At 40.7% G+C, this 26,394-nt stretch overlaps 1 protein-coding gene across 1 annotated transcript in view; it reads left to right on the forward strand.

Annotated features, from left to right (window-relative positions):
• The first annotated feature begins 2,328 nt into the window (after nucleotides 1-2,328).
• HMCN1 (hemicentin 1) overlaps nucleotides 2,329-26,394 on the forward strand; it is a 196,023-nt gene continuing 171,957 nt past the window's right edge. The window contains exon 1 of the mRNA XM_065674233.1: nucleotides 2,329-2,905. Within this exon, the coding sequence (XP_065530305.1) occupies nucleotides 2,626-2,905 (280 nt within the window). The 5' untranslated portion in view covers nucleotides 2,329-2,625. The remainder of the gene's footprint in view (nucleotides 2,906-26,394) is intronic.

Raw genomic sequence — 26,394 nt, forward strand, 5'->3', positions numbered from 1 at the left:
ACAAACACACATAGTAGAGGAAACCTAGCTCTAAACTCTCTGTGTGTACAAACACACACAGTAGAAGCAGCCTAGCCCTAAACTCTGTGTGTGTACAAACACACACACAGTAGAAGCCCAGCCCTAATCTCTGTGTGTGTACAAACACACACACTAGAAGAAGCCTAGCCCTAAACTGTGTGTGTGTACAAACACACGGACAGTAGATGAAACCTAGCCTGTGTGTGTGAACAAACACACACTGTAGAAGTCTAGCCCTAAACTGTGTGTGTACAAACACACAGTACAAGAAGCCTAGCCCTAATCTCTCTTTGTGTACAAACACACACAGTAGAAGAAGCCTAGCCCTAAACAATGTGTGTGTACACACAGTAGAAGCAGCCTAGCCTTAAACTCTGTGTGTACAAACACACACAGAAGAAGAAGCCTTGCCCTAACCTGTGTGTGTGCAAACACACACTAGAAGAAGCCTAGCCCTAAACTGTGTGTGTGTACAAACACACACACAGTAGATGAAATCTAGCCCTAAACTGTCTGTGTGAACAAACACACACAGTAGAAGCCTAGCCCTAAACAATGTGTGTGTACAAACACACAGTAGAAGCCTAGCCGTAAACTCTGTGTGTACAAACACACACAGAAGAAGCCTTGCCCTAACCTGTGTGTGTGCAAACACACACTAGAAGAAGCCTAGCCCTAAACTGTGTGTGTGTACAAACACACACAGTAGAAGTCTTGCCCTAAACTGTGTGTGTACAAAAACACAGTAGAAGCAGCCTAGCCCTAAAAAATGTGTGTGTACAAACACACACACTAGAAGCCTAGCCGTAAACTGTTTGTGTACAAACACACACAGTAGAAGCCTAGCTGTAAACTCAGTGTGTGTACAAACACACACAGTAGAAGCATAGCCCTAAACTCTGTGTGTACAAACATACACACAGTAGAACAAGCATAGCCCTAAACTGTTTTTGTGTACAAACACACACAGTAGAAGAAGCCTAGCCCTAAACAATGTGTGTGTACAAACACACACTAGAAGAAGCCTAGCCGTAAACTGTGTGTACACACACAGTAGAAGCAGCCTAGCCCTAAACTCTGTGTGTACAAATACACACACAGTATAAGCCTAGCCCTAATCTGTGTGTGTGTAGAAAAAAAACGCAGTTGAAGAAGCCTAGCCCTAAACTGTGTATGTACAAACACACAGTAGAAGAAACCTAAGCCTATTCTGTGTGTGTACAAACACACACACTAGAAGCATAGCCCTAAACTGTGTGTGTGTGTACAAACACACACAGTAGAGAAAGCCTAGCCCTAATCTCTGTGTACAAACACACACAGTAGAAGAAACCTAGCCCTAAACTGTGTGTGTGTACAAACACACGCAGTAGAAGCCTAGCTCTAAACAACGTGTCTGTACGAACACACACACAGTAGAAGACTAGCCCTAAACTGTGTGTGTACAAAAAAAAACACAGAAGAATCCTAGCCCTAAACTGTGTGTACAAACACATACAGTAGACTAAGACTAGCCCTAAACTATGTGTCTACAAAAAAAACAGTAGAAGAAGCCTAGCCCTAAACTGTGTGTGTGCAAACACACACAGTAGAAGCCTAGCCCTAAACAATGTGTGTATACAAACACACACACACACACTAGAAGAAACCTATCCCTCAACTGTGTGTGTACAAACACACACAGTAGAAGTCTAGCCGTAAATTGTCTACACACAGTAGAAACCTAGCCCTAAACAGTGTGTGTACAAACACACACAGTAAAAGAAGCCTAGACCTAAACTTTGTGTGTATACAAACACACACAGTATAAGAAGCCTAGCCTTAAACTGTGTGTACAAACGCACACATTATATGCTTGGCTTGCCCTTGCCTGGCCGACTGGATTTAATTAATTAGTCTGCAGTTAGTCAATTAGTTAATTAACTAACATTCTGGTAGGTTCCTCAGGACGTACAGTCCCTGGTGTTCCACATACTGGTTGTGGAATTGTAACGGAAGCGAAAGCAGAACCAATGCAGCTGCACACGTAGGAGTGATTTAAATCTCTTATCAAGCGTTTGTAATAATGAAACAATAAATACACTCCTCTGTCCTCCTGCGGACCAGGGCAAGTCAGCACCTCCCTCCTCACTTCCCTTAGCCAGGAGTGTAACAGAGTCCCTGCCCGTGATGGGCGGAGCTAGAAGGCAGCGGTTAGGCAGGTACGAGGGGCGGCACATTCCCAAGAGCCGCCCACTACCAGCGGCCGAGGAGCGGGCCGTAAGGTGCGGGGGGGGGCTGCGGCGGGCCACGGGAGGCGGGGCCGGTCCGGTCCGCGCACCGCCTTAGTCCTTAGCCGTGGCTTCTGTCGTGGAAGCTGTACTCGTGCTGGCAGTCGCTTTCGCACCCCGCAGCGTGGACGGGGCTCAGCCTTTTTCCTCGGGGCGGCGCTGCCCCAGCCCTGCTCGTTAGGAAAGGCGGAGCGGCAGCCGCACTCAGACAAAAGCTGCGGCGCTTCCTGCCCTTCGTGCCGAAGGGAGCGGGAGGGCGGTGGGCGGCTGTCTCCGTCTTCCTCCGGGAGGGGAGTTCGAGCGCCTTTCTTGGCCGCCACGGGAGCTGAGCAGGATGCCGGGGAAAATGGTTTTCCGCGGGGGCATCGGAGCGTGGGGAGCAGGTCTGGGTGCGGTGCTGCTGTTCGCCTTGTGCCCCCGAGCTGCGCCCGAGCTCGGTGGCGAGGCGGTGCCGGAGGGAGCCTCCACCCTGGCATTCGTGTTTGATGTGACTGGCTCCATGTATGACGACCTGGTACAAGTTATCGAGGGGGCATCCAAGATCCTTGAGACATCGTTGAAAAGACCCAAGAGACCGCTTTACAACTTCGCGTTGGTGCCTTTCCACGATCCAGGTAGGGATGTCTCCCTGGAGGGTCCGGGAGGGATCCGGGCAGGGAAGAGGGGGCTCCGCCGCCGTTTCTCGAGGGGCGAAGGTGGGCTGGGCACGGGCTGGGCAGGCGAGGAGTCCACGGAAGGCAGCGGAGGAGCGACGGTCCTGCTAAGGGCTGGCTTGTATGGACGGAAGGCTATGTTTTCTGCTCCTCTAGGGAACGGCAAGTATTTTTGTCGCATCTTAGCCGTGGTAGCCACGCGCGTCTTTGCTGCCCTCCTTGATGAGCTTGCCAGGAGAGACTAACACTTTTTGCACTCCCACCTTGTCTGCTTGTGGACAAATACCAGCAGACCTTCCAAGAGCCTTCAGGGTAAACTGAAGTGGACTCTAGGCGCACTGTATGCACCAAAGGGGGGGGGGGGGGGGGGCAAATATGCCACATAATAATTATAGTATGATGCGGCTTCAGTGACCATCTCTTAGTAGAGAACATGTATACTAGTAATGAAGATACTTTTTTTTCAGTGTCATTCAATGGGAGCGCACTTACATACTTAATACAGTTGTACTTCCAATCTTGCCCCATGTTTACATTCAGAAACTTGCACTGAAATTATTTATAGTTTTGTTTTTCAGTTTGGGTTCTTACTTCTTTCCCTCACTTTAGGTCTTTTTTGTGAATTTCTTTCTTTCTTTCTTTCTGCTGTGCATTGTGTGTTCCTGTCTTTCAGCATCTGTTTTCTATTCCCTTCCTATCCCTTTTCTCTGGCTTTCTTCCTCTTTTCTTGTCAAGTATCTTCTGGTGACTTGAAGAGGAAATAGGATCAGTATGCCCCAGGCTGGTGATACATGCTGTACTATCCAGTAAAACCTCCTTAAAGTGAAAAAACAAAAGAAAAGAAAAAAAATCAAAGAGTGGGGAAAAGCCCTTGGAAATTGCATTTCTGGTTCTAGTTTCCATGGGATATCTCGGAATATGATATTCCAGAAGTTAGTTCTTAAGAATCCTTTTTTTGCAGGGATGTCATCATATGAAAACAGATATATCTTCTGTGTTCCCTTAGTCATAGATACTTCTGCTTACAAGATATGTGTTTGCTATGGTTATAAATACCTTAAACAAAATGCTTGGAAAATTAGAGGAAAAACTTGTCTTCGCAAATTTTGCCAGTTTGCAATCTGTAAGCTTGTATAAGGTTTCTAATTTTATTTCTTTTTTTTTTTTTTTTTTTTTTTTTTACTCATAAAGAATCCATTGTTGTGGTATCAGAGCTTCTTGTCGCGAAAAGGTCTTGTACCTTACTGTTTTCACCTTTGGTGTTTATGGAACAAACATATATGGGACTTAAAAAGCATCTTACCACAGAAGTAAGCAAGAAGGAAGAGGTTTTGGTCAAGTGGAGAGCCTAGAACTCTTACATCTTTTTGGAAAACGAAGTTGAGTGTTCCCCTTGGAACTCTTTCTCCATGGATGGGGCAGAAAAATCTACATGTTGGTTTGGCCGTGTTTTGGTTTTATTTTCTCTGCAGTAACACTTCATGCATCTTCCCTTTCTGCTCCCAATGTGATCCACTGTAAGAACTGATAGACCTCTTAATTTCAGGGGCCTTAGTTATCTATACCAGCCGTGAAAGCATCATGCACTTCTAGTTTGCAGGTTTGTCTGGATGGTTCTTTTTCTTGTGCATCATCAGTAGAAAGAAGTTCCAGCTTTTATATCACCAATAATTCCAGTGCCTAGGTTTCAGCATGGGCCACTTTCAAACCCTTTGTTTCAAAAGCCACTTTTTTCTTTTTTATCCCACGTTTTCTCTTCCTCATTCAGTTTTTCTTCTGCACATTTTTTCCATTTAATTCATTGTCCCCCATCTCCTTGACCCTCTTGGGCTCTTTAGGATCCTTCCTTCTGTTACATGTCAGTTCCTTTAATCATACTTTGCTGTATCACCACCTGCTTGCTCTGCACATACCTCACTAGCAGCAAATCCACTGCTACTTTCCTCTGCTTGATTCATACTTTTTCCCTTCAGTCTTCTTGCTTCCTTGTTTCCTCCTCCATTCCCACTCTTTCCACAGGAGATCCCATTCTTTGGCAAATGTTTGATTTCATTCAGTAGAGTAACTGAAACTTAAACCTGCAGAGTGATGACCTATACAGCAAAGAACTATTGGCAAACATGCATTGGTGTATCCTGTTACATGTCTCTATATGGAAGTACAATTTTCCTGCACAGCCAGAGGGGGCCTTACTTTTTAGCATGATGAATAATTTTAGAGGGCATAAAGGTGTTTGAAAGCAGAGAACATATGCTTTTAAACTTCGCTTTGTCTTAGTTTCTGAAAACTAATTCTCTCTATGTCCTCCTCAGAGTTAGAAGGACACACTACAGTCCAGTGTCTTGAATTTTATGGATGTAGCAGTTCAGACTGCTGGTAATCTTGCATCTGATGATGACCAAGCCTATGCACTTGAAAATAAACTGCAAGAAATACTGTTGTGACCATTTATTTAACATCTTTGTTTAATCTATAGAGAAGTAACTTTTCTGAAAAATCTAATAAAAAATATTGCTTGGATTATATTTCATAGCATCATTTAATTTGCCTGGTGGTGTTTTTTCTGAAGACTGCTCCACTAAATCAGTAAGCATGAGATCATAGTTTCTTGTTGCTTGGTTTCTGCCCTCCCTCCCCCCAAATTGTCTGGTTATTTGCTGAACTGATAATTATTTTTTTTTTTCAGAAAAGAGTGTTGTATATAGCTGCCCCACAGACAAATTTTCTTACTGTTTTTGTGAGGTACCATGCCCCATGAGGCAAATCAGACTCTATAAGGAGTGCAACATATAGTTGGATCTCAGATCCAAGGACCTTCTTTTTTGTGTAAAGCTGCCCTGACCCAGATACACTCTTTATTGACAGGTAATTGCAATATAACATTGGTGTGGATTTGGCTTTTAACTCCACTGTTTTCCTAATCTATGTTGCACAGAGTATGCTGAACAGTGCCTTTGTCACTCATCTTGCAGTACTGCTTGATTTGTACTGATTAGTGAAACAGCTCAAGTGCTCTCTGAGCGCCATGAAGAAAGAATTGTTGACAAGGAAAGTGTATTCAACAAAATCATGTATTCAATAGAATCGTGCAAGAATTTGTCTTGGAAGTGTATTTGATATCATAAAGTGAACTGAATTAAAAATAATTTGAGTTATTTAAAAGTCCTCCTATATTCTACTATTCTACTGGACTACATTGTTACCAAAGTGTTGCATATTAATGCTGCATTGTGGTATACCAACATATTGTGGTCTTTGATGGTAGATTTAAATGTAGTGTTATGACTATTGCTATGGTATTTTGTTTAGAGTAATAATTAACAAGTATATTTAGTACCAAACCAGAGGGTTTTGGCATAGAATTGCGGCCTACAGGAAAAAAGTTATAATGGGTTTCACATTCTGATACTGCTGTACCATCTGGTGGTATGCTGAGATCTCCATTTTGAAACAGCCTTTTGTTTTGGATTCCACTTTGTGCGGAAGCATGTGCAATGCTTTAACACATTACAGGAATTTTTTATTGTGTTTTTTCAATTCCTAAACATGACTGCAGAAGTTTTGTAGATAGTGAAAGACGCTGTTGACAAAGAAATCTTTTGTCAGACTTGTGATCAATGGAAAAACTGGATGGGGAAAAAAAAATGTCCCAAATTAGGAAGAGTTGGCACAGGAAAATTTTGAATTGGAGCTAAAGCTTAAGATCAGCAAATGCTTTTGTCGTTGCGTGTTGTGGATCCTGATCTCCTACTAACTCCCATTGTATCCTGTGGAAACGGGATTGGACTTGGAATGTCTTTATTTAACATCTGTGGCCAGATTTTCTTTTTTTTTTTTCTTTCTTTTTTTTTTTTTTTTCCTCTTTATGCCATTGAGGAATTTTGGAATGGAAAATAAGCTGAAGTGGTCAAATTCATCTCTAGTATTTTTCTGTAAAACCGTTGGAGTTGTACCAGTAATAACTAATTTTGCATGATTTAATCAAACCTGTCTTTAATGTGAATGACTATTTTATAGACCAAACTCCAGTAATTAATTTTAATTACAACAAAAATGAAGGTAATAAATTATCTCTGGACTTACTACTGGAAGTCCACTTCTGGTACAGGAGGATGTTTGCCTGTTAATACTCTGTATGTCTAATTTGATATGATTTATCTATGTATGATCTAATTATGTCTAAAATTTGCTATGAGCATCTCTTGACCCTTTTGTCTACAAAACGGATAGGCAGCATACTGCTTATCTGAGAAAAGGGAAAACATTGTTACTGCTTTGTTCAGATGGGAAAATAGTACTGAACTTAAATCGTCGGGGAGTGAGTGAACGAGCTGCATGGCTGGGTTTAAATCAGGACAAGTGTATCCTTTGATAATAAAGAGAAAGATTCAGTGGGTTGTTGCTGTGTATGTGTGTTCTGCACAGACCTCATGTAAGTCTGTTGCATTCTACAGACTACATAGATGAATCAGGAATTTCTGCCTATCAAAAATTGAGGACTTGGTAGGTTCTGGGTAGGTCTGCTTGTCTTTGGGTAATAACTCTTTCTGCCCACATTCAGTGGGTCTTCTTACCTTTATTGCTAAGTAAAGCTGTTTTAAAACAATCTAGTCATCAGTTGAATGACAGTCACCAATACTGTGACTATACAATAGCAAACAAGTCCAAGTTGATAAGGATAAAGTCTAAAGCACTTGCGGATATTTTCTGTCTCTGAGACTTCTGTGAAAACCATACTGATCATATAAAAAATGATTATTTTGAAACCTTATAGTCATCCTTAATGGAGCAGTCTCTGGAAGGATTTGTTTAGGGTCCCCCTAAAAATAGCTGTTGTAGATTACAGAAGATAGTATTGCCAGTACCAGAAGTTCCAAAATCTGTGAAACAGTCAAAATGTTGTAAGATCATCCAAAAACCTACTAGAACATCTCTTAGAACTTTTTTTCTACCGACTTAACTGTCTATCTCTCAAGCCCTGAAAGTATATACAACAGTAAATTTCCCCTCAGTTTCTTGAATATTTTTTGCAAGGGAAGGGATTTTTATCCCTCTTTTTACTTGAAGATACAATGGTGAATGCAATTTCCTTTAGGAAAAAAGTGATAATGCCTCAAATCTGTTATTCTTTTCTGCTTTGCATTGTGATTTATTTTTCATGGTCCATTTGAAACTGTTGACTACTGAAATTATGCAGAAGCTACTTGTTCTATTTTGTTTTGCTATCCCCAGCTCCAAGTGGTGACAATTACATGAATATCTCTGTAGCTCATTAGTAATGCATCCCAATGTTATTCTGTCCCAGTAATTATTACTGAGGTTGTTCAGCAAATGAAGCTTGCTGTTTACCCCTGTATGCCTGCTCTTCATAGCTTCTGGAGTTTGCATAAAGGATACTTGGTGCATTGTGTCACAAATGGCAGTCACTATTATAGTGCCACTGCCAACTCAAACATTAGGTATGCAACAATGTAGCAAACAATTTTACAGAGGTTTTAATTCAGTCCTGAATACAGTGTTTCTCAATGGGAAAGCTTTCTGTCAGTTGCCTTAGAATTTTTACTATTATCCATCCTGAACAACTTTCACTTCTCAGAATGGTAGGTTTTCCTTCGTATCACTTACTATTAGTGTATGGCAAAATGTGGACTTCAGAGGATCACACAGCTTGCTGAGAAGGGAAGAGTGGTATGTAGGTTCTGTAATCTCTACTCCAGATAAAATTGGGTCTTTAGATCATCTACAGGGAACTGAACCTGTTGAGAAACTGCTGGTCACTGTTCTTGGGGACATGTGTATAGAAGTGTAGGCATATGTCATAAAATACATATTTGAAGAGCAGTGCAAACCCACACAGTGACAGAATGAAGCTGTGGTTGGTCTTTCAGCTGCTGCTGTTCTGTGCAAAGAGATTTGTTCCTGCCTTCCCATTAGGGGCTGCTGCCCTATTATTTCTGCTGCTTTAACTATTTGCTGATTGATCTCAAAGTAAATATCACACAATACTGAACCAGATTAGAAAGCGATTAAGCTGGTGCCAGTTAAACTGAAACAGTGAAGTCCCAGATAAAAAATGGCTGTGTAGTGTATTTCATCATGTCCTGAACTACCCCAGAAGTGAGTATGGTTTAATCACTCTGAAATGCAGTGTGGAAGGAGAATCTCTGCAAGTTTTATTCTCTGCCTGCCTGAACAGCTGAAGATAGTGCTTTCTCCTTGTTGTAAAGTAGGAAATGAAACTCTTACCTAATGTGGCGGTGTCTGATAACTGGAAGCAGTGGGGAGAAAGTAGATACCAACAGTGTAAGAGCTGAATTCATAGTCTTCTGACTGCCCCCATTATTCTTCTTCCCTTTCCCCCCCACTTTGAATTTATTTCTCAAAAGTTACAGTAGCTTTTTTTCTGCACAGTCATGTATAGAAGCCAGGTTAGTACTATCCATGGCATTAATTGTTAAACAGTAGGCCATGTTGGCTATAAGTCTTGATGGGAGCTCTAAAGTATGGCAAGAAAAGAGAAATTTCTGATGATGTATGCATCGACTGAATTGGTTTAAATATCCACACATCAAATTTCTAATGATTTATAAAAAGCAGGTATTTTATGCAAATCCTCAATTGCTTTTAAGCTATGATTACGGCTGTCTGTGAGATTGATATATTGTCTCTTTCTCATCTGGGGAAAACAATTATTGAATTAACAAGGAGGCATAAATATCATATACCTCTTTAGCTCACTTTAACTGAGGCAATAGTGCTCATTGTAAGATGAATTGTCAGTGAAATATTCATAGGGAAGTTGACAAGGGGGCTATCAAAAAAAATCTGACTTTTGAACTGATAACCTTGTTCTTTTAAATTGGCAATGCTAGAAGATCATGGAAAATAATGCCTTCTGTGATGTGGAGTTAATAGTGAATGCCTTTACTCAAGAGAGGAGCCCGAGTTCTCAGAGAAGAAGGAAGAGAAAAACACCCAACAGACACAAGAACTGAAGGCTGCTGAAAGTGAAACTAATCCTTAATCCTTGCTGAGTGCATGTTCATGTGCCTTTTGAAAGCTCTGTACTATGCGATGCAGTTAACATGTGCCCCAGCTCTGTAAGGGGGGTAAACAATATTTGTCCTGTATAGGGGTACATGGAGTGATGGGACTCCATTTGCTGGTACAAATTATGTTTAAACTTTTCTTAACCAACAGTGATCAAAATGAGCTTGTATTGGGTTGGTACTTTGCAGTGTGCCCAGGACCTGAAGTATGTGTCTTTGTAGTCCTTTTTTTCCTTTTTTTTTTTTTTTTTTTTTTTGATATATTGGTGGCTGCTTGAAATTTATACTAGAGAGCATTCAATTCAGTCAGTTGAGGATCTGGATAAGATGGCTTAAGGAGTACGGAAAAGGAACAGGTATTTAATTTAGTTAATAAATTTTGAATGTGGCCTAAAGAATGAAAAGAGGAACCCTTTAGACAGTGAAAGCCCTCAGATGCCAGTTAGTATATATTTTCCAATCAATGATTTGATTTTTGGCGTATGCTGTAGACTTTGATTTTGAAGTTGATACATGCATCAGAGAAAATATTGAGAACATATGTTTTTCAGTTTGCAAATGGCAAAACAATTTCTCTGTTGAAAGAGACTGATGGTGTGACTTGATTGGCCTGCCATGCCTTGATACATTTTGTTAGAAGAAATAGGATGGATTTAATGAAATGTGTTCTGGGCTGTCTGCTTCATTTTCTTTCCTTACTACTGCCAGTGAGAATGTGTTTTACCCCTTAAATACATTGCTGATTATAATGATATTTTTATAACATTTGCCAGTGTTCAGGATTTCCCATTGTAAGTATATTACACTCGGGTCTGATTTATGAGATCTTTCAGTTCTGCCTATTGTGAATTCATGCTTTGCAGTTATTGTTGGGTGAACTCTGGGTCCAAGATTTGCATTTTGTATGAGGATAGTTTGCTATGTTATGTTTTTAAGCAGGATCAGAGTGGTTTAGGTCACGCATATCCCCTCATGTCTATGGTTAAACTTCTCTTGTTGCCTTTTTAAGAACATGTGCAACCTATTCTTTGGTAACTGTAGATGTGAACCGAGCTTTTCCCTGTTTCTTGCCAGAGGAGAAGCACAGTGACTTCATGTTCCTAAAGTACTTAAGTGGGATCATGTCAAGATATATAAACCCATGACAAAGAGGACAGGATTAATCCCATCCATCAAGCACTTAAAAGAACCTTTGCTGAGAGCCTAGATACCCAAAGGCTCCTTCTGTAACTGACAAAAAGAAACTGGCATCTTTGTGGTGCAGTTCATTGCTTGTGAATCTTTAAATACTCTTTGGATGTCTCATTTGGTTTTGCCAGCTGCAGAGGGAACAAAAGTTAGTTCAGCTGAAGCCCTGAAAATAGGAGGTATGAAGTCAAGTGAGAGGCTTTCTCACTTTTTCTTGCTCTGGAGCTGACTGTCCAAATAATAGCACCTGAGATTTGATTCAGACTGGTTTTCATTCTGCCTTATGAATACGAAGTGCTCAGATGAGACTAGATCACTGGGAGAATAAGTAGTGTCCACACTGTGATGTCTTTCCTGGTTGTTCAACCCAGCTGAAAAACTTTCCTTGGTAGGGCATTTTGAGCTAAAACTGGGTGGCAACCTGTGAAGGCAGTTCTAGCATAAACTGAGGCACTTCTGCAAGTCTGCTTTGCCAAGGGTGTTGGTGAATGCCTAATGATGTGGCTAATCAGAATGTCTTACACCTCATTTGCCCTTACTGCATGTTGTCAGCAGTTTGAACATTAGGTGTTCAGCAAACACCATTCTGTGTAAGCCAAGGGAGTAATACTAGCAGCTAAGAGGCTGATATAATCATTGTGGGGCAAAGCCACAAACGAGGTCCATGGTGCACACCCTTAATGTGTATTGCAAATGTAAACAGGCTGTGTATATTTATAAAGATATGTTAAATTTTTGTTCTGTATCCCATGTACCCTTCCACCTTGATATTCTTTGGTACACCTCTTTACAGAGACAGTGTGTGCAGTTTTCAAGCTCTGCTCAAGTTGTAGCCCTTTTCCTAAAATATACTTTGCCTCAGATTTCAGTCTGCAAGACATTACTGGTAAAATATATGCGTATTTAAAATGACATATTCCCAGACACCAGGCCAACAAGCTGCATATATCACATGCAACAAAATATAATTGAAAGTGTTGAATTTGTTTTCAGTAGTTTATCCCTATTAGCAGTCTCATCTGTTCACTCTGGAATAGTGGCTTCCTTACCATATGCTCTTGGTAATACAACAGTTACTGTGTGATATTAGGTACAATGAATCAAGTATATAAATGTTCAAAGCCTGTGTATAACATAAAGGGACTCCCAAAATAAACTTGGATGTATGAGCACTGTGCAGAGAGAATTTTCAATTATTCTTCTGAGGTGCCTTCATGAGCCAGCTATTACAGAAGACAGCTGGACCCTTCATGGTGCAGAGCCTGTGCAGAATTGCAATTGAGGGAGTAAACTTTATCTCAGTGTTTTCATGGGAACTGTAATGCTTCCTTCCTGTTTGGTTTTTTTTTGTTTTGTTTTGTTTGTTTGTTTGTTTGTTTTGGGTTGTTTTTTTTTTCACAGCCATAGGACTACAAACTATGAAGACTACTTTAAAAGACAGTTTCATGTAGCCTGATATACAGTAGAGCCAAAATCCCAGTATCAACTTTAGAACTACAGGATAAATTGCAACCAGTAGAGCTTTTTCTGCAAGGAGATGTGACTAAAAGCAGAATGAGCCTCTGGTTTTCAGAATGGAAAAACCCTGCTAAAGTGGAGTGAGTGGGGGTGGGTTTACATAGTTGAGTGAAAATGAAGGAATGTCTTGTGTTACTATAGTCCCAGCTAAATGTAGGGTCTGTTTGCTCAGGGTAGCAGCTCTAATCTATGACTATATGTTACTGCTGGATTCCTGCCATCTTGTTTAAATTACATCCATAGCCTGGGGGAGGTAGGGGGTGTAAGCAGGAAGCCATTGTAATTTTCATGCTTTGGACACCCGTGTATTTTCATGAGCAGAAGTGAAGTGTCTCTGGGGATGCTGAATATCACTGAAACATTTCCTGAGTTCTCTTAAGCTGTACAATGGTATGTCCGAGTCTGTTTTCCAAAGGACAGAGCTTTTTTGTTTAGTTAGTGAGGTCTTAGTTCACTGAACTAGTATGCTTTCACACTTATAATTTATTGAGGAACAGAAGAAGAGGAAAGTTGTGCAGGAAAAATGAAGTCCTCTGCCTTAGAACAGCTAGGAATACTGTGGTTTCTTTTATGCCCCCATATTCCTTTATATTTCTGCTTAGTAAAATCTTTAAAAGGTTGTGTCTTTATAGCTACTGTGTCAGACCTAGTTTTTTTAGACTGTAAATAAGTGAAATTGGTAGGCAAGCACATGCTTTTAGGTAAAAGAACAATAGCTGGAGTACCCAGCTAGAAGAGATCGGTTGCTGCCAGTCTTTGGGCAAATCACTTTGCATTATGGCACTTTTCCATTTGATGTTGCTTAGCTTGTAGAGCACCAACACAGTAGTAGTGTGGTTTTAATTAGAGATCTTTATCATCAATGTGCACACACTAACCACTGTCTTTCACCAGAGTTTGGGTATAAGAAGTACTGCTAGCCGCCAGCAAGTGGCAAGGACAAAGCCAAACATCACCCCTGGCAGACTGCTGAAGTGACACATGGTGTACACTGGTATAATGTTTTACCTGCTTTTCTACAGCATTTGAAGAGCATAGTATGGTGCTTAGGCAACAGTGCTTGTCCAGGATTGTTGCTTCCTGATTTAACAGCATATTACTTAAAAATCTACATCTTCATGGTTTCTTTTTGTATCTGTGGGTGTGTTGGGGTTGTGTGGTTTGGTTTTGTTTTGTTTTTGTTTTGGTCATGTCTTCCCCTCTTAGATCTTACATAAACTAAATCAAAACACAGAGAATTTATGTGACTGACTCTGAGTCACAGACCTCTGTGTTGACCACAAACCCTTAAGTCACTTACTTGTCCCTGTAATGTTTACTCCTCCTTTTCCTTTCTTTCCTAATCTTTCAAACTCCCACATCTTTTTATCTTTTTCATCTCTGCCTTCAGCCCATCCCTTCCTCAAATTTTCCATTGACACGTTTCTCTCAGAGGTTCAGTGTCCCTTCTCAGTGCTCCCTTTATCTCAAGGTTTTTTTTGGCAGCCTGGAGTATCTTTCACATATGCAGACTGGATCCTGGTGATGAAATATGTTGGTGCTAAAGGCAATACATTCTTCTTCTGAAAGAAGTGCTGTGTTAGCCACAAAGAGGTTTATGCAGGAGATGATGGAGAAATCTTTCCCTTGCTGCTTTCAGTGTGTCTGATGGTTGATGCTTGCCTATGCATGAATGAGGGTGGTAGCAAGGACTTGTATTATTCTCACTTTTCATATTGGCCTTGCAAACAAGTACTTCTCTAGAGTTTGTTCTGGGTATGAATTGGATGGACTGACGCCGATATTTTGTCCTCTGAGACTTTGGCTGAATTTGTGGGCATATATTTTCTTAAATGTCTCTGTATTGGAAAAATTACTGCTCTGACTGCTATCTGCTTCCTTTTTTGAGGTTATGGCCTTTTCTGATCCCCTGCCACTAGGGCTTCTTCTGAATTCCAGGTTAATTCCAAAATGGTCCAGGTTATAAGCTTACTAGCTTGATTACAAAGAGTGCATGAACAGCTTTGCTGCCCAGTGGAGGAGGTGATAACTTGTGTTAGGGCTGTTTTGGAGAGCAAGGCTGGTAGTTTGTTCAACTGGCATAGCTGTAGTGAGAAGGGAATGAATGTCCCTAGTGCTAATGAACTGAATTGAACTGGAAAGATTGAACTACACAGGAGCACTGTTTGTGTAAATCTAGACCAAAGCTTGATACACAAAGCACAAAATTTTTTTTCTCTCATAGTCTCTGTGGATGCTGACAATCTAAATATTGCTACTGTAGCTCACGCCTAGGGTGTGAAAGGTGGAGATCAAGTCATTATTGTAAAAACTCAGCCCTTTCCCCACCCTTGAAAGTGTAATTGTAGTGTTCTGTTACCTGAAGTGAATGATGCTATATGAAGACAAAAATAATGTGCATTGGCTAAATTACATATTAAGGAATTTGGCAGTTTTATCACTTCAAGCAAATGTTTTAAGCTCCTGGTGGTTTTGCATAGCCACTTATACTGACATGCACCCATGTTCTTTCTTTTGGAAGGGAAGCACAGAAATATTCCAGGCTGGTAGAGGTGTGTGATAGCTTATGGAGATGGAGCTCTAGTTTAGGAAGTGGTATAAGAAGATAATTTTTTTTCTGTAAAGTTCATGCAGGAAGAAACTTCAGATATGCTGTTGTATGCCTATTTTACAGGGATTAGTCTTGTTCCATGTCACTCCATACCCTTTGCAAAACTGTTAAGAAAAGCCCTAAATCATAGAATCATAAAATAGTTAGGGCTGGAAAGGACCCTAAGATCATCTAGTTCCAACTCCCCTACCATGGGCAGGGACAGCTCCCACTAAACCATGTCACCCAAGGCTCTGTCCAGCCTGGTCTTGAACACTGCCAGGGGTGGAGCATTCACAACTTCCCTGGGCAGCCCATTCCAGTGCCTCACCACCCTTACAGTAAAGAACTTCTTCCTTAAAAATTAAGTGAATAAATAAATGAAGCATATTTTATATTAACTGTTTAATTTGCATTAAGCTTGCGTAGAAGCAGATATGAGATACATAAAATCTCTCAAAGCTTAGAAATTTTTGCTATAGATAGTTACGTGATAACTCAAGCACATCTCACTTCTTGTTTTGTAGCTGCGTAGCATTAAACAGTTTCTTAGTTGCAAGGAAATGTCCCATTGTGTAGCTATAAAATCCATTTTCCTGCTTCATTTTTTGTCTTATTGAATGGGTTTTGATCTCTGTTAAATGGTGTAAATCCAGGGTAATTCCATTACAGTAAGTGCTGTTAGTTTGGGCTTACGTCAGTATGACTGAGGTCAGAGTCTGGCTATATCAATTTGCTATGTATTACATATGTCCCAAATACCATAGAATCGTAGAATGGCTTGGGTTGGAAAGGACCTTAAGATTATCTAGTTCCAGCCTCCCTGCCATGAGAAGGGACAACTTCCATTAGACCAAATCACTCAAGGTCTTGTTCAGCCTGGCCTTGAGCATTGACAGAAACAGAGCATTTGCAACTTCCTTGTGCAACCTGTTCCAGTGCCTCACCACCCTCACAGTAAAAAGCTTCTTCATATTATTTAACCTGAACTTCCTCTGTGCAAGTTTAAACCCAGAGCTATCCTTTCACATCTCCTGTTCAAACCCTACTGGCTTTTCCTACTTTCCCAAACTCCTAGTGTAACAAGGTAGGTGAAATTTACTTGATGAAATATTGTTTATGCAGGGTCTGTTTTCATTAGCTCAGCTGGTTTTAATTCTTTTCAGCACTGTACAAAGTTTCATTGTACTCTGGATAGGATCTGAATTCATCACGCTTTTCCTACCTGACTCAAGTTTGTCAGAAGTATGGTGTTTTAAGTTCCAGGGTGCTCTCCCATGTCATCATTGAGTAAGATTTGTATGCCTCGGTGGTATTTCAAAGCAGTTCTTAAAAGATCAGAAAAAGGTTGTGCCCTAAGGTATTATTGTTAATCTGCAACATAACATGTTTGAAAGAGCTTATTAAATGCAAGATGTGACTTTGGAGAATGAGATGAATTAATTTTTTCCCGTTTTTGTTTATATTTCCTGACATGATGCTAGCTTTGTAGAAGTGTACTCTGCACTTTATTACAGAGTATTGTACTTCACCATGTGTGAGACACATCTGGAATTTTTTCTGTTCTGTTAGCTAAGTTTGGAATATTGTTGAAGTTTAGATGTTTGGACAGTTTTATGTGTTTATCTAGTTTAGCTGATATGCTGGGGTCTTGGTCTATATAATCGGACCAGAAATGAACTCATAATTTCTGCATTAAACCCTTTAGAGTTGGTCTTCTACTGGTACAGTGTCTCTGACTTCACATGATGATAAAAATCCTGGCCAGAATATCCAGCTAGGAATGAAGAATAGATGGGACATGGGAAACACCGTGTCCCTCACAGTCTGAAGACCCTGGCCACAAAGAAACTGTCTGTAGTTAAGCAAAACAGGAGGGACAGTGCCAGATTTAAACTGGTCATTGTTGGCTACTAAAGGTCATTTGCCAAGGTGAGTAGCTCCAGAGAGGATGCCTTCAACACCAGAGGGAGGGGAAACACAGTGTCCAGAATAACAGGGAGGGCTTCTATAGGAATTTAGCAAACAACAGACAGACTATGGATAATGTGGGCCTTCTCCACAAGCTGTAGGGAGAACCGGCTACCTTGGATTTGGAGAAGGCTGAGGTTCTTAATGACTTCCTTGCCTCAGTCTTCACTTGCAAATGCTCTGACCACACCACACAAATCTTGAAAGGCAGATGCAGGGACTGTGAGAATGAAGACCTTAGGCCCACCGCAGGAGAGGATCACGTTCAAGATCATCTTAAGAACCCAAATGTGCACAAGTCCAATGGGACCTAGTGAAATCCATCCACAGGTCCTGAAGGAGCTGGTTTGAATGAAATTTCTAAGCTACTGTCCATCTTATTTGAGACATCATGCAGTCATTTGAAGTTCTCAACAACTGGAAAAAGGGAAATATAACCCCCATTTTCAAAAAGGGAAAATGGATGACCCAGGGAACTACAGACCAGTCAGTCTCACCTCTGTGCCTGGCAAAATCTTGGAGCAGATTCTTCTGGAAAGCAGGCTAAGGCACGTGCAAAAAACCCAAAGTGCTTGGTGACAGCCAGCATGGCTTCACTAAGGGGAAATCCTGCCTGACCAATTTGGTGGCCTTCTATGGTGATGGCTACAGAGCTGATGGATAGGGGCAGAGCAGTTAGTGTCATCTACCTGGACCTGTGCAAAGCGTTCAGCACTGTCCTGTACAACATCCTTGTCTCTAAACTGGAGAGACATCAATTTAATAGGTGGAACACTCAGTGGATAAAACATTGGCTGGATGGCTGCATGCAAAGAGTTGTGATCAATGGCTCGGTGTCTAGCTGGAGACTGGTAGTGAGTGGTGTTCCTCAGGGGTCAGTGTTGGGACCAATCTCCTTCAACATCTCTGTTGGCAACATGGGCAGTGGGATTGAGTGCACCCTCAGCAAGTTTGCCAACAACACCAATCAGTGTGGTTTGTTGATACGCTAGAGGGAAAGGATGCCATCCAGAGGGACCTTGTCACACTTGTGAGGTGGGCCAATGCCAACTTCATGAAGCCAAATGCAAGGTCCTACACCTGGGTCAGGGCAGTCCCAGGCACAGCTACAGGTTGGTAAGATCATAATTTCCAAGACCACCATTAAAACATGTTACTAAGGGCCTCATCTACATGTTTTTTGAACACTTCCAGGGACAGTGATCCCACCACTTCCCTGGGCAGCCTGTTCCAACACCTGATCACCCTCTCAATGAAGAATTTTTTCCTAATATTCAGTCTAAACCTCACCTGGTGCAGCTTGAGGCCATTGCCTCTGTCTTCTAAGTTCCATGTGATGAGTCTTCACCATGACTATACCAATGAGCAGTTCATAAAGACAGATGGTTCCTTGAACTTGCACAAGAAACTGTTTAAAGAGTTAGTTATGCACTTATGGTGTTTGTTCCTTGCCATTAGTGTTCAAGAAAGGTAGCCTGACTATTAGTGTGAATACCATTAAAACCTGCATATTTTTGTTGGGTTTTTTAGGCTTTTTTTGGAGCAAGAAATGAGGCATTAATGAAAAGATTTGAGTAGCTGTAGCACAGTCATCAGTTTGTATACTTGTGCTTTCTTTCCAGAAGTTCCACTGGAGATGATGGCATTCAGAAGTATGTTTTCTTCAGGCCTGAACTGTTTAAAAATGTCTGTAATCAAGACCTCCCTTTTCTAGGACTGCACTTTCTTGCTTTATAGCTAGGCTACCAGAGCTCCAGAGCTCTCAGCACTGACAGACTTTTTGCTGTAGAAGTATGTTTGGAAAAGTGTGTAAGTGGAGGTGAAGTGGGCAGTTGAAGATTCAGTGTTGAGTCACTGGATAGCTGGACTTACAAGTCTTGCTTCTTAGGGAGAACACTGGGCATGAGACTGGCACTTGAGGGTGTGCCAGAGACTCCTTGCAGTAGGAGCACTAAAACAGCTCACAGAAGAACAAAGACAGAATCCATTATATAAGGTCAATATCATCAATCAAGATAGATTAAGACTAGCTTCAGAAGTATATATTTTGTCTGAGATGTATATCTAGTGCTCTTTTTCTTTAAACAAAGATGAGTGACATGTGCTGTGTGACAATTGGGGCCATTTAAATTCTGAAGTTATTAAACCATACAGTCTGTTGGAAATTATTCCTTTCCAGTTCTACTTTAATGGTGTGGAGGTTTTGGATGAGTTCTCTCTCCCTCTTATTTTATTTTATTTATTTATTTATTTATATATTAGCACTGCTGGAATGTTATTAAGCTCTCATAGCATATAATATTGAACAAATTTAAAAGTTAAATTTTCACTTTGCTCTGAAGAGCTGAGGAGTGCTCACTAATATGTCAGCAGTAATGAACTACTTGAGGGTGACTGTTGCTACACTAACAACAGTGACAACTGCTACTGTTTAGTAAAACTCTTAGGTCTTAATGAGATTGGAAGACTACACACTTTGTGTCAGTCCAAAAAAAGAATGAGTGATAAGAAGCCCATGGAGAAAATATAAAATAAAGAAGCACTGAAACCATGTCCCTAGGCATTTCATTCTTTGATAGCACAAATAGGGTGGGGAAATTTTGATAACACTGAAAATGGCATCAGTTGAGAACAAACTTCAGCTGATGCGATCAGGCTGTAAGCAGCTGTATTTCTGCTCAACAACAGTGAACGACATATTTCAGGTTGCATTAAAACCATACTTTTGGTGTTCACCATGGCATCCTTAGTTAATGTATTTGGCTGCCAGCTGCAGCAACTAAGAAATTAGCACTTACGTTTCACTTGTGCTGACTTGCAAGGGGAGTGGTTACCACTTAAAATATTTTTATGGTGGTTTTTTGTTTGCTTGGGGTTTTGTCTCCCAAGGTCTGGGTAGTGCCTGGAAGAAATGCTTTCAATGGGCCTACATTAACAGTGCAAGTCGGGTTGTAGCACTAATTTTTGGGAGCTTGATGGTTTAAAGGCCGCAGATCCAAAATCTCCAAAGAAGAAAGCTTTGTGCTTTGTGGTGTATAAGCAGGCTAAACAATTTAGTGAAAACAATCATGGTAAATTATTCCATTTTTTTAAACTTAATAATTCTTTCATAGTAACTTTGGTAATTATGTAGCAATTCACCTATTCAATTTCCATGTGAGAATTCCATGTTTTTCCAATAGTCACATGAGCACATCCCAGTTTTTTTGGACTCGGCCAGATAAAAGGTGAAATTGGGAAATACAGGGGTGAAAGGCGAAGAAGTTAGTTTAAGCTAATTTCTGTCTAAACATAAATACTGGCATTAATTCAGGCAATTTTTAAAATACAGCAAACAGAAAACAAGGTTTCTGCATAATATATTCCTGTTCAATTTAAGTTATCCTCATGAAAAATGAAAAAGACTATTTTGTTTAGGATGAAAAAGTTAGTGTTCTCATGTTTTGGTTTTTTTTTTTTTCTTTAAATTTTCCCTCCCTCCTCACACCTGCTTTCTCTATTAGTTTGGAGCATGCTTGCATATTTATACCAGTAAAGCTCAGTGGAATTTAATAATCCACAGATAATATTTAATGTTACTCTTTACTTCCACAACTTTCTGAAACTATTGAACACTCAAACCTGCATCAAGAGCAGAAATATTCTCATGACTTTTCTTTCTTCTTCCAAAGCCATGAAACAGCTTTTCTAAGGTCATTAACCTCCTGTTCTGTTCAGGTGTCCCACTGCACATTTGGATATATAATGTTGTGGCCCCACAGTCAGTGCCAAGGGCAATGAGCCTTTGCGAAGGGGCAATAGAAATCTTCACAGAACATGGTTTGGCTCCTGCCAGTGCTGCTGATCATAGCCAATTGCACTGAACTGTGGTGTGTTGATAGGTGTGGTGTGGGTAAATCTGGATGGATTAGTAGCTATTCAGTTAAGCTCTCATGAATCTTGCTGTAATGAGCTGCCTAGAATTACTGCTTGTGTAGAAAAGTTGGCAAAATGAAAAATATAAAATGTATTTGTGAGCTGCCAGTAAGGAAGAAACAAATGCCACTTCTGGGGCTCAGATGGCATCTCAGTTCTAATGCAGGCCAAGTGGCAGGGCCAGGCACTGTAATCTACATGTTATTTTTGAGCCGTGCTCTATAGTCTTAAAGTTAGTTTCTTATAAAACACTTCCAGTGGCTTAGCTCCGAGTTTATCCAGAGCTGTTTGGCTGCCTTCTTGAGCTGGTAGCTGCTTACAACATGAGGGAAGATATTGTACCATAGTACTGCTAGTGGTTAGTAAAGGCTAACCTGCTCAAAGGGTGGAAAGGAGTAACAGCCAAAGCTGAGAGTCTGTTAATTTTTTTGCTGTGGAGTCGAAAGCATTGATAGTCTATTCAGCTTTAAGCTATACAATTTATGAAATCCTTGTATTTATCTTTTCTGTGGAGACACCTGTAATATCCTTCAGCATAGTAGGGCAGCATCATCTACTTCAAAAACTTCTCATACTCAATAGATTTTTAGGTAGTCTGAAAGATGATGAATAAAGTGGCTAATGACCTTTTAGGATGCTGACTCCTGAATGGAGCTGGCTCACACTGAGACAGCGGCATACTCTGCCACTGCATGATTGAGCTCTTAGCGACAAAATCCTGGAGCTGCTGTTTTACAGCTGAAGAAACAAGCTGAAATTGGTGCTTTCTGAATAAGTGCATGACTCTCTTATACCTTTGGTTCTCTTCTGGTCTTAGTTGATTTTTAAAATAATGTTTTTATTATGTTTTGCTTGTTGAGATCTCAATGTTAGATAACAAATGATTGTCAGTAGAAATGATGGACAGACATAAATTGGGGAATTGTTTATGTACCATGGAGCTTACATCAGGTCAGTGAATTTACAGATTATTTTTCCAAAGTTATCAGTAAACATGTCTGGCTTGCAGACAAATCCTTACCAGTGCAGTTGGAATCAGACACTTCTGTGCAACAGGAATTATTTAACATATATCCTTAGATCAGTTATGTGACTCTTGGGGGGGCAAGTTCTAGCTTTTGATTCTTCCACCAGATTAAAAGGATGAAGGAAGTGCAGTACTGCAGAGGGGAGAAAAACATTTTGTTGCTCCCCATGTGGTTGTTAAAAGGCTCCCAGCTGCTAAAGTCACGGGGACTGCAATGTGCCAGCTGGGAGAGTTGACTATGTGGCTGGTCCTCCCCTGTGCAGCCTGCACTGCTGCCACAGAGCCATTTGTGCATTGCTGTTCCAGGCTGAGAACTTGGGAGAACCAGAAGCTACACTGGCAGATGTTTTCTCAGGTTTGAACTACAGACAGCAACCGCATGCATGGGACCATTGTCACCACCAAGCTATTCTGGCAGCTGTGGAGAAACTCCACAGCCCAGCTGTGTGACTTCTTACTCTTTACCCTGAAGTTGTGGTGGCCATTCAAGTTTCTTAGGCTTGGTCCCCTGTAGTTCTGCAGTAAGTTTATCCCTTACTGAATGATACATGTTGCTTAAAAATGCTTCGTGCCTTTTAGAAAATTACACAATTACAAATGGTGCAGGCAGAAGTTAATGGATGGGGGAGAGCTGCTTCCAGCTGATCTGCCAGTTACCAAAGTAAACAGTGCTTTAATGAAGGTTTTGAGAGACTTGTTTGGCCACGAAAAACTTGCAATGTCTTTCTCTGTAAGTTGTCATTTAAATCCAAACCATTTATTTTTAAAAATAGAATTACAATGTTTCAGTATTCTCTTCTGCCCAGATTGGCTCTGTCAGATACCCAGTCTTGTGGTCATGTTTTCTGCAGCTTTTTTCCATTGCTTTCTTGTGCAATAGACTTCTACAACAGCCCAGATTGAAAGGGACCTTGAAGAATCATCTGGCCCACTTATGAGACAGAGCCTCACCAGGAGTAAGAAATATGTCTATTAAGTGGAAAATGAACTATTTAAAAATCTTCACTGTTAAAATTAATAATGGGATTTTAAAAGGACCAAAAAGTTCACTTTAACCTGGTACACCAGTAACTGACCTTCTGCTAGCATCTTTAAATAGGTGCTTTAACTTAACAAAGTAACTGATGCTTCTTTATTCATAATGGTATTTGAGGCACTGCTGAACCATTGCTAAAGCCCTGGGGGGCCTATTTGAAACTGGGTATTGTCAGAGTGAATAATCAGTGTATACAGACAGTGTTATTTTTGTTATGCTTGGAAATATCCATCCTCAAACAATGGCAACAGAGTACATTGTAAAGCTTTTTTTTATATTAAAATGAATATGCTCAGGCATGTGTATATATATATGTATATATACATACACATGCATGCACATACACAAGATGTCATCTTGAAGCTGTTTGCTTTTATTCTCCTAGAATCTTCTTAAAGATTGTTTTCTTTTTCCTCTGTACCTTTATGTGAGACATGTGGCTTGGTATGAAAACTGGAGAATACTTTAGTTGTTTTAATTATGCAAATGTAGGTAGGTCTGTGGTCAGTCTCATCTCTTTGTTTAGGGCTAATTGACTAATTATGTGGTTTGATAATCTGCAGCGTAGAATTTATTTAAATATCTTTTAAAGGATTGTGCCTGGCATCTGGAGGGATTTTAGGTCAGCCTATATTCTTTTGTTTCTCTTATCCTCTCTGAAGGGGAGAAGAAAAAAAACCCAAACCCTAAAACTTACTATGCTGTATATGAGCTTTGTATCTAACAGTTGTGCTGTTCTGTTTTGTCCCGTGTCCTGTAACTCGTTCTTGTCAAAGAAACCTCAGACCCATATAAGCTTGATACACCATATTTCACCTCTGATTCTCTGATTTATATATATCTTCTCTGTCTTTTTTTTTTTTGTTTGTTGGTTGTTTTTTTTTTGTTTCTTGCTACATGAAGGCATTACCACAGCATAAGCTGGTTAAAGAGCAACATTGTATTAGTATGGTAACTTTCACTGGAAAGTCCTTGTTTTCATGGCCCCTTGATGGTTTTAAGCACCAACAGATTAGTGCTGTGACCTCCATAAATCTTAGTAGAAGAATGGCTTCATGAAAGCACTGACTCCCAGTTTATTAACAACTAGGTAGTAATTACGCATTAAGTACTGCTCCTGACTTGGGATATTGCCATATGGTATGAAATGTGAATGTGGAGTATTTCTCATCATGACAGTACTGGGTTGTCCTTCTCTTGGGATGCTCAAGTTTTTGTTGGTAACTTTATTTGCTTAAGTGGTCTGATTTTATGCAGATGTGGGTGCTGGGTGTGTTAGTAATTCCATATACTTCATGAAAGCAATGTGGCTGCAGTTTCATCAGAAAAGAGCCAGTTTCTTTTTCAGTTTTAAGTATCTCTCATGATCAAAAAGCTAACTTGGCTATAGTAAGGTAGTCCTCTCCAAGGATCTTTGGAGTCTCTTTGAAGGAAGTAATCTGTGAGTATAATCTTCGAAGCAGCAGGAGTTTTTAATTAGACTTCATAATTGGATTCATCTATCCTGGAAAAATAAAAGAAGCTGTGACTTTTTTTGCCCATCAGCCTGTGGACCCCTCCTAGGGTGACATACATCTGGGGATATGGTGAGAACCGGATTACAGTGAAGAAAGAGGAGCCTTACGGCAAGCTTGTGGTAGCCTGCAGTGCCAAGAGGCTCCCGATGGTGGAGCTCGGATATTCCCGGCCGGCAGCCCAGCCGCCAGCGGTGTGGGCAGCAGCTCAAAATGAATCTTTGCTAGATGTTGCAGTAAATAAGTTAATTTTGTAATGCAATACCAACCATATTTTTTTAATTAAAATTTGAGTTTGAAATAGTATTTCACTTGAATCCAGCGTGTTAAGGCTATTGATTGCAAAAAAGCACTGTAAAATTCGTAGTCACGTTCATTCCTGCCCTTTTCTCAAGTGCAAGTTCTTTATCCAGTGCTGTTACAAGTGTTGAAGGAGTATTGCCAAAATACACAGACCAAGAGATGAGACAGAAATAGACCTGGACTGAACTGGAATTCAGTCTGGAGAAAGAATTTAAAGAGCATTATGAACTGAATTGTGCTCAGCTCAGATTGTTGTTAACAAGGGGAAATAAACAAAATCAGAAAGTAATCTGATGACCTTTTCAGATGTTCAGTGGGAGCTGAAAGCTCAGGCCAGCTTCAGTAACTGGTTGCTGCTTCCATGCTGTACAGTAAGGAAGCTGTGGTTGCAGTCCTTATCACAGAATCACAGAATCACAGAATCCCAAGGGTTGGAAGGGACCTAAAAAGATCATCTAGTCCAACCCCCCTGCAAGAGCAGGGTAACCTACAGTACATCACACAGGAACTTGTCCAGGCGGGCCTTGAATATCTCCAGTGTAGGAGACTCCACAACCCCCCTGGGCAACCTGTTCCAGTGCTCTGTCACTCTTACAGTAAAGAAGTTCTTCCTGATGTTAACGTGGAACTTCCTATGCTCCAGTTTACACCCATTGCCCCTTGTCCTATCACTGGATATCACTGAAAAAAGCCTAGCTCCATCATCCTGACACCTACCCTTTACATATTTGTAAACATTGATGAGGTCACCCCTCAGTCTCCTCTTCTCCAAGCTAAAGAGACCCAGCTCCCTCAGCCTCTCCTCATAAGGGAGATGTTCCACTCCCTTAATCATCTTTGTGGCTCTGCGCTGGACTCCTTCAAGCAATTCCCTGTCCTTCTTGAATTGAGGGGCCCAGAACTGGACACAATCAGCTGTTTATTCTTTACTGTAGACTGAGGGAAGCACATTAGTCAAAGCTCGCATGCTGTATAGTGTCAACAGATGTTGTCTGTTGTTCCTCCTTCCCTTGTGTCTGCTGGTGCTTTGTCATCTTAGGAAAGAAGCAAAATGAACTTCTGTACTATTTGCAGTACTGGACAGGCAAGCATAATACTGAAACCCTTTATGCATGGAAGAAATGCATGAGAGTATGAGCAGCATTTCTGTATGCACTTAGCTCACTGGGACAGCTCAAGGCTTGAAAGTAGGGGACCACCTAGTTGTATGACACTCATAATCTCCATGGCCTTTCCAGTCCTTTGGCCTCTTAAGGACTTTGCTGAGATGCCAGCTGTGGCTGTGTGTTTTGTGATTTGGGCAGTCATCCACTGAAAGCTGGCTGGAGGCAGGCAAAGT

This window comes from Lathamus discolor, chromosome 3, assembly GCF_037157495.1.
Source record: "Lathamus discolor isolate bLatDis1 chromosome 3, bLatDis1.hap1, whole genome shotgun sequence".
NCBI classification, from domain to species: Eukaryota; Metazoa; Chordata; class Aves; order Psittaciformes; family Psittacidae; genus Lathamus; species Lathamus discolor.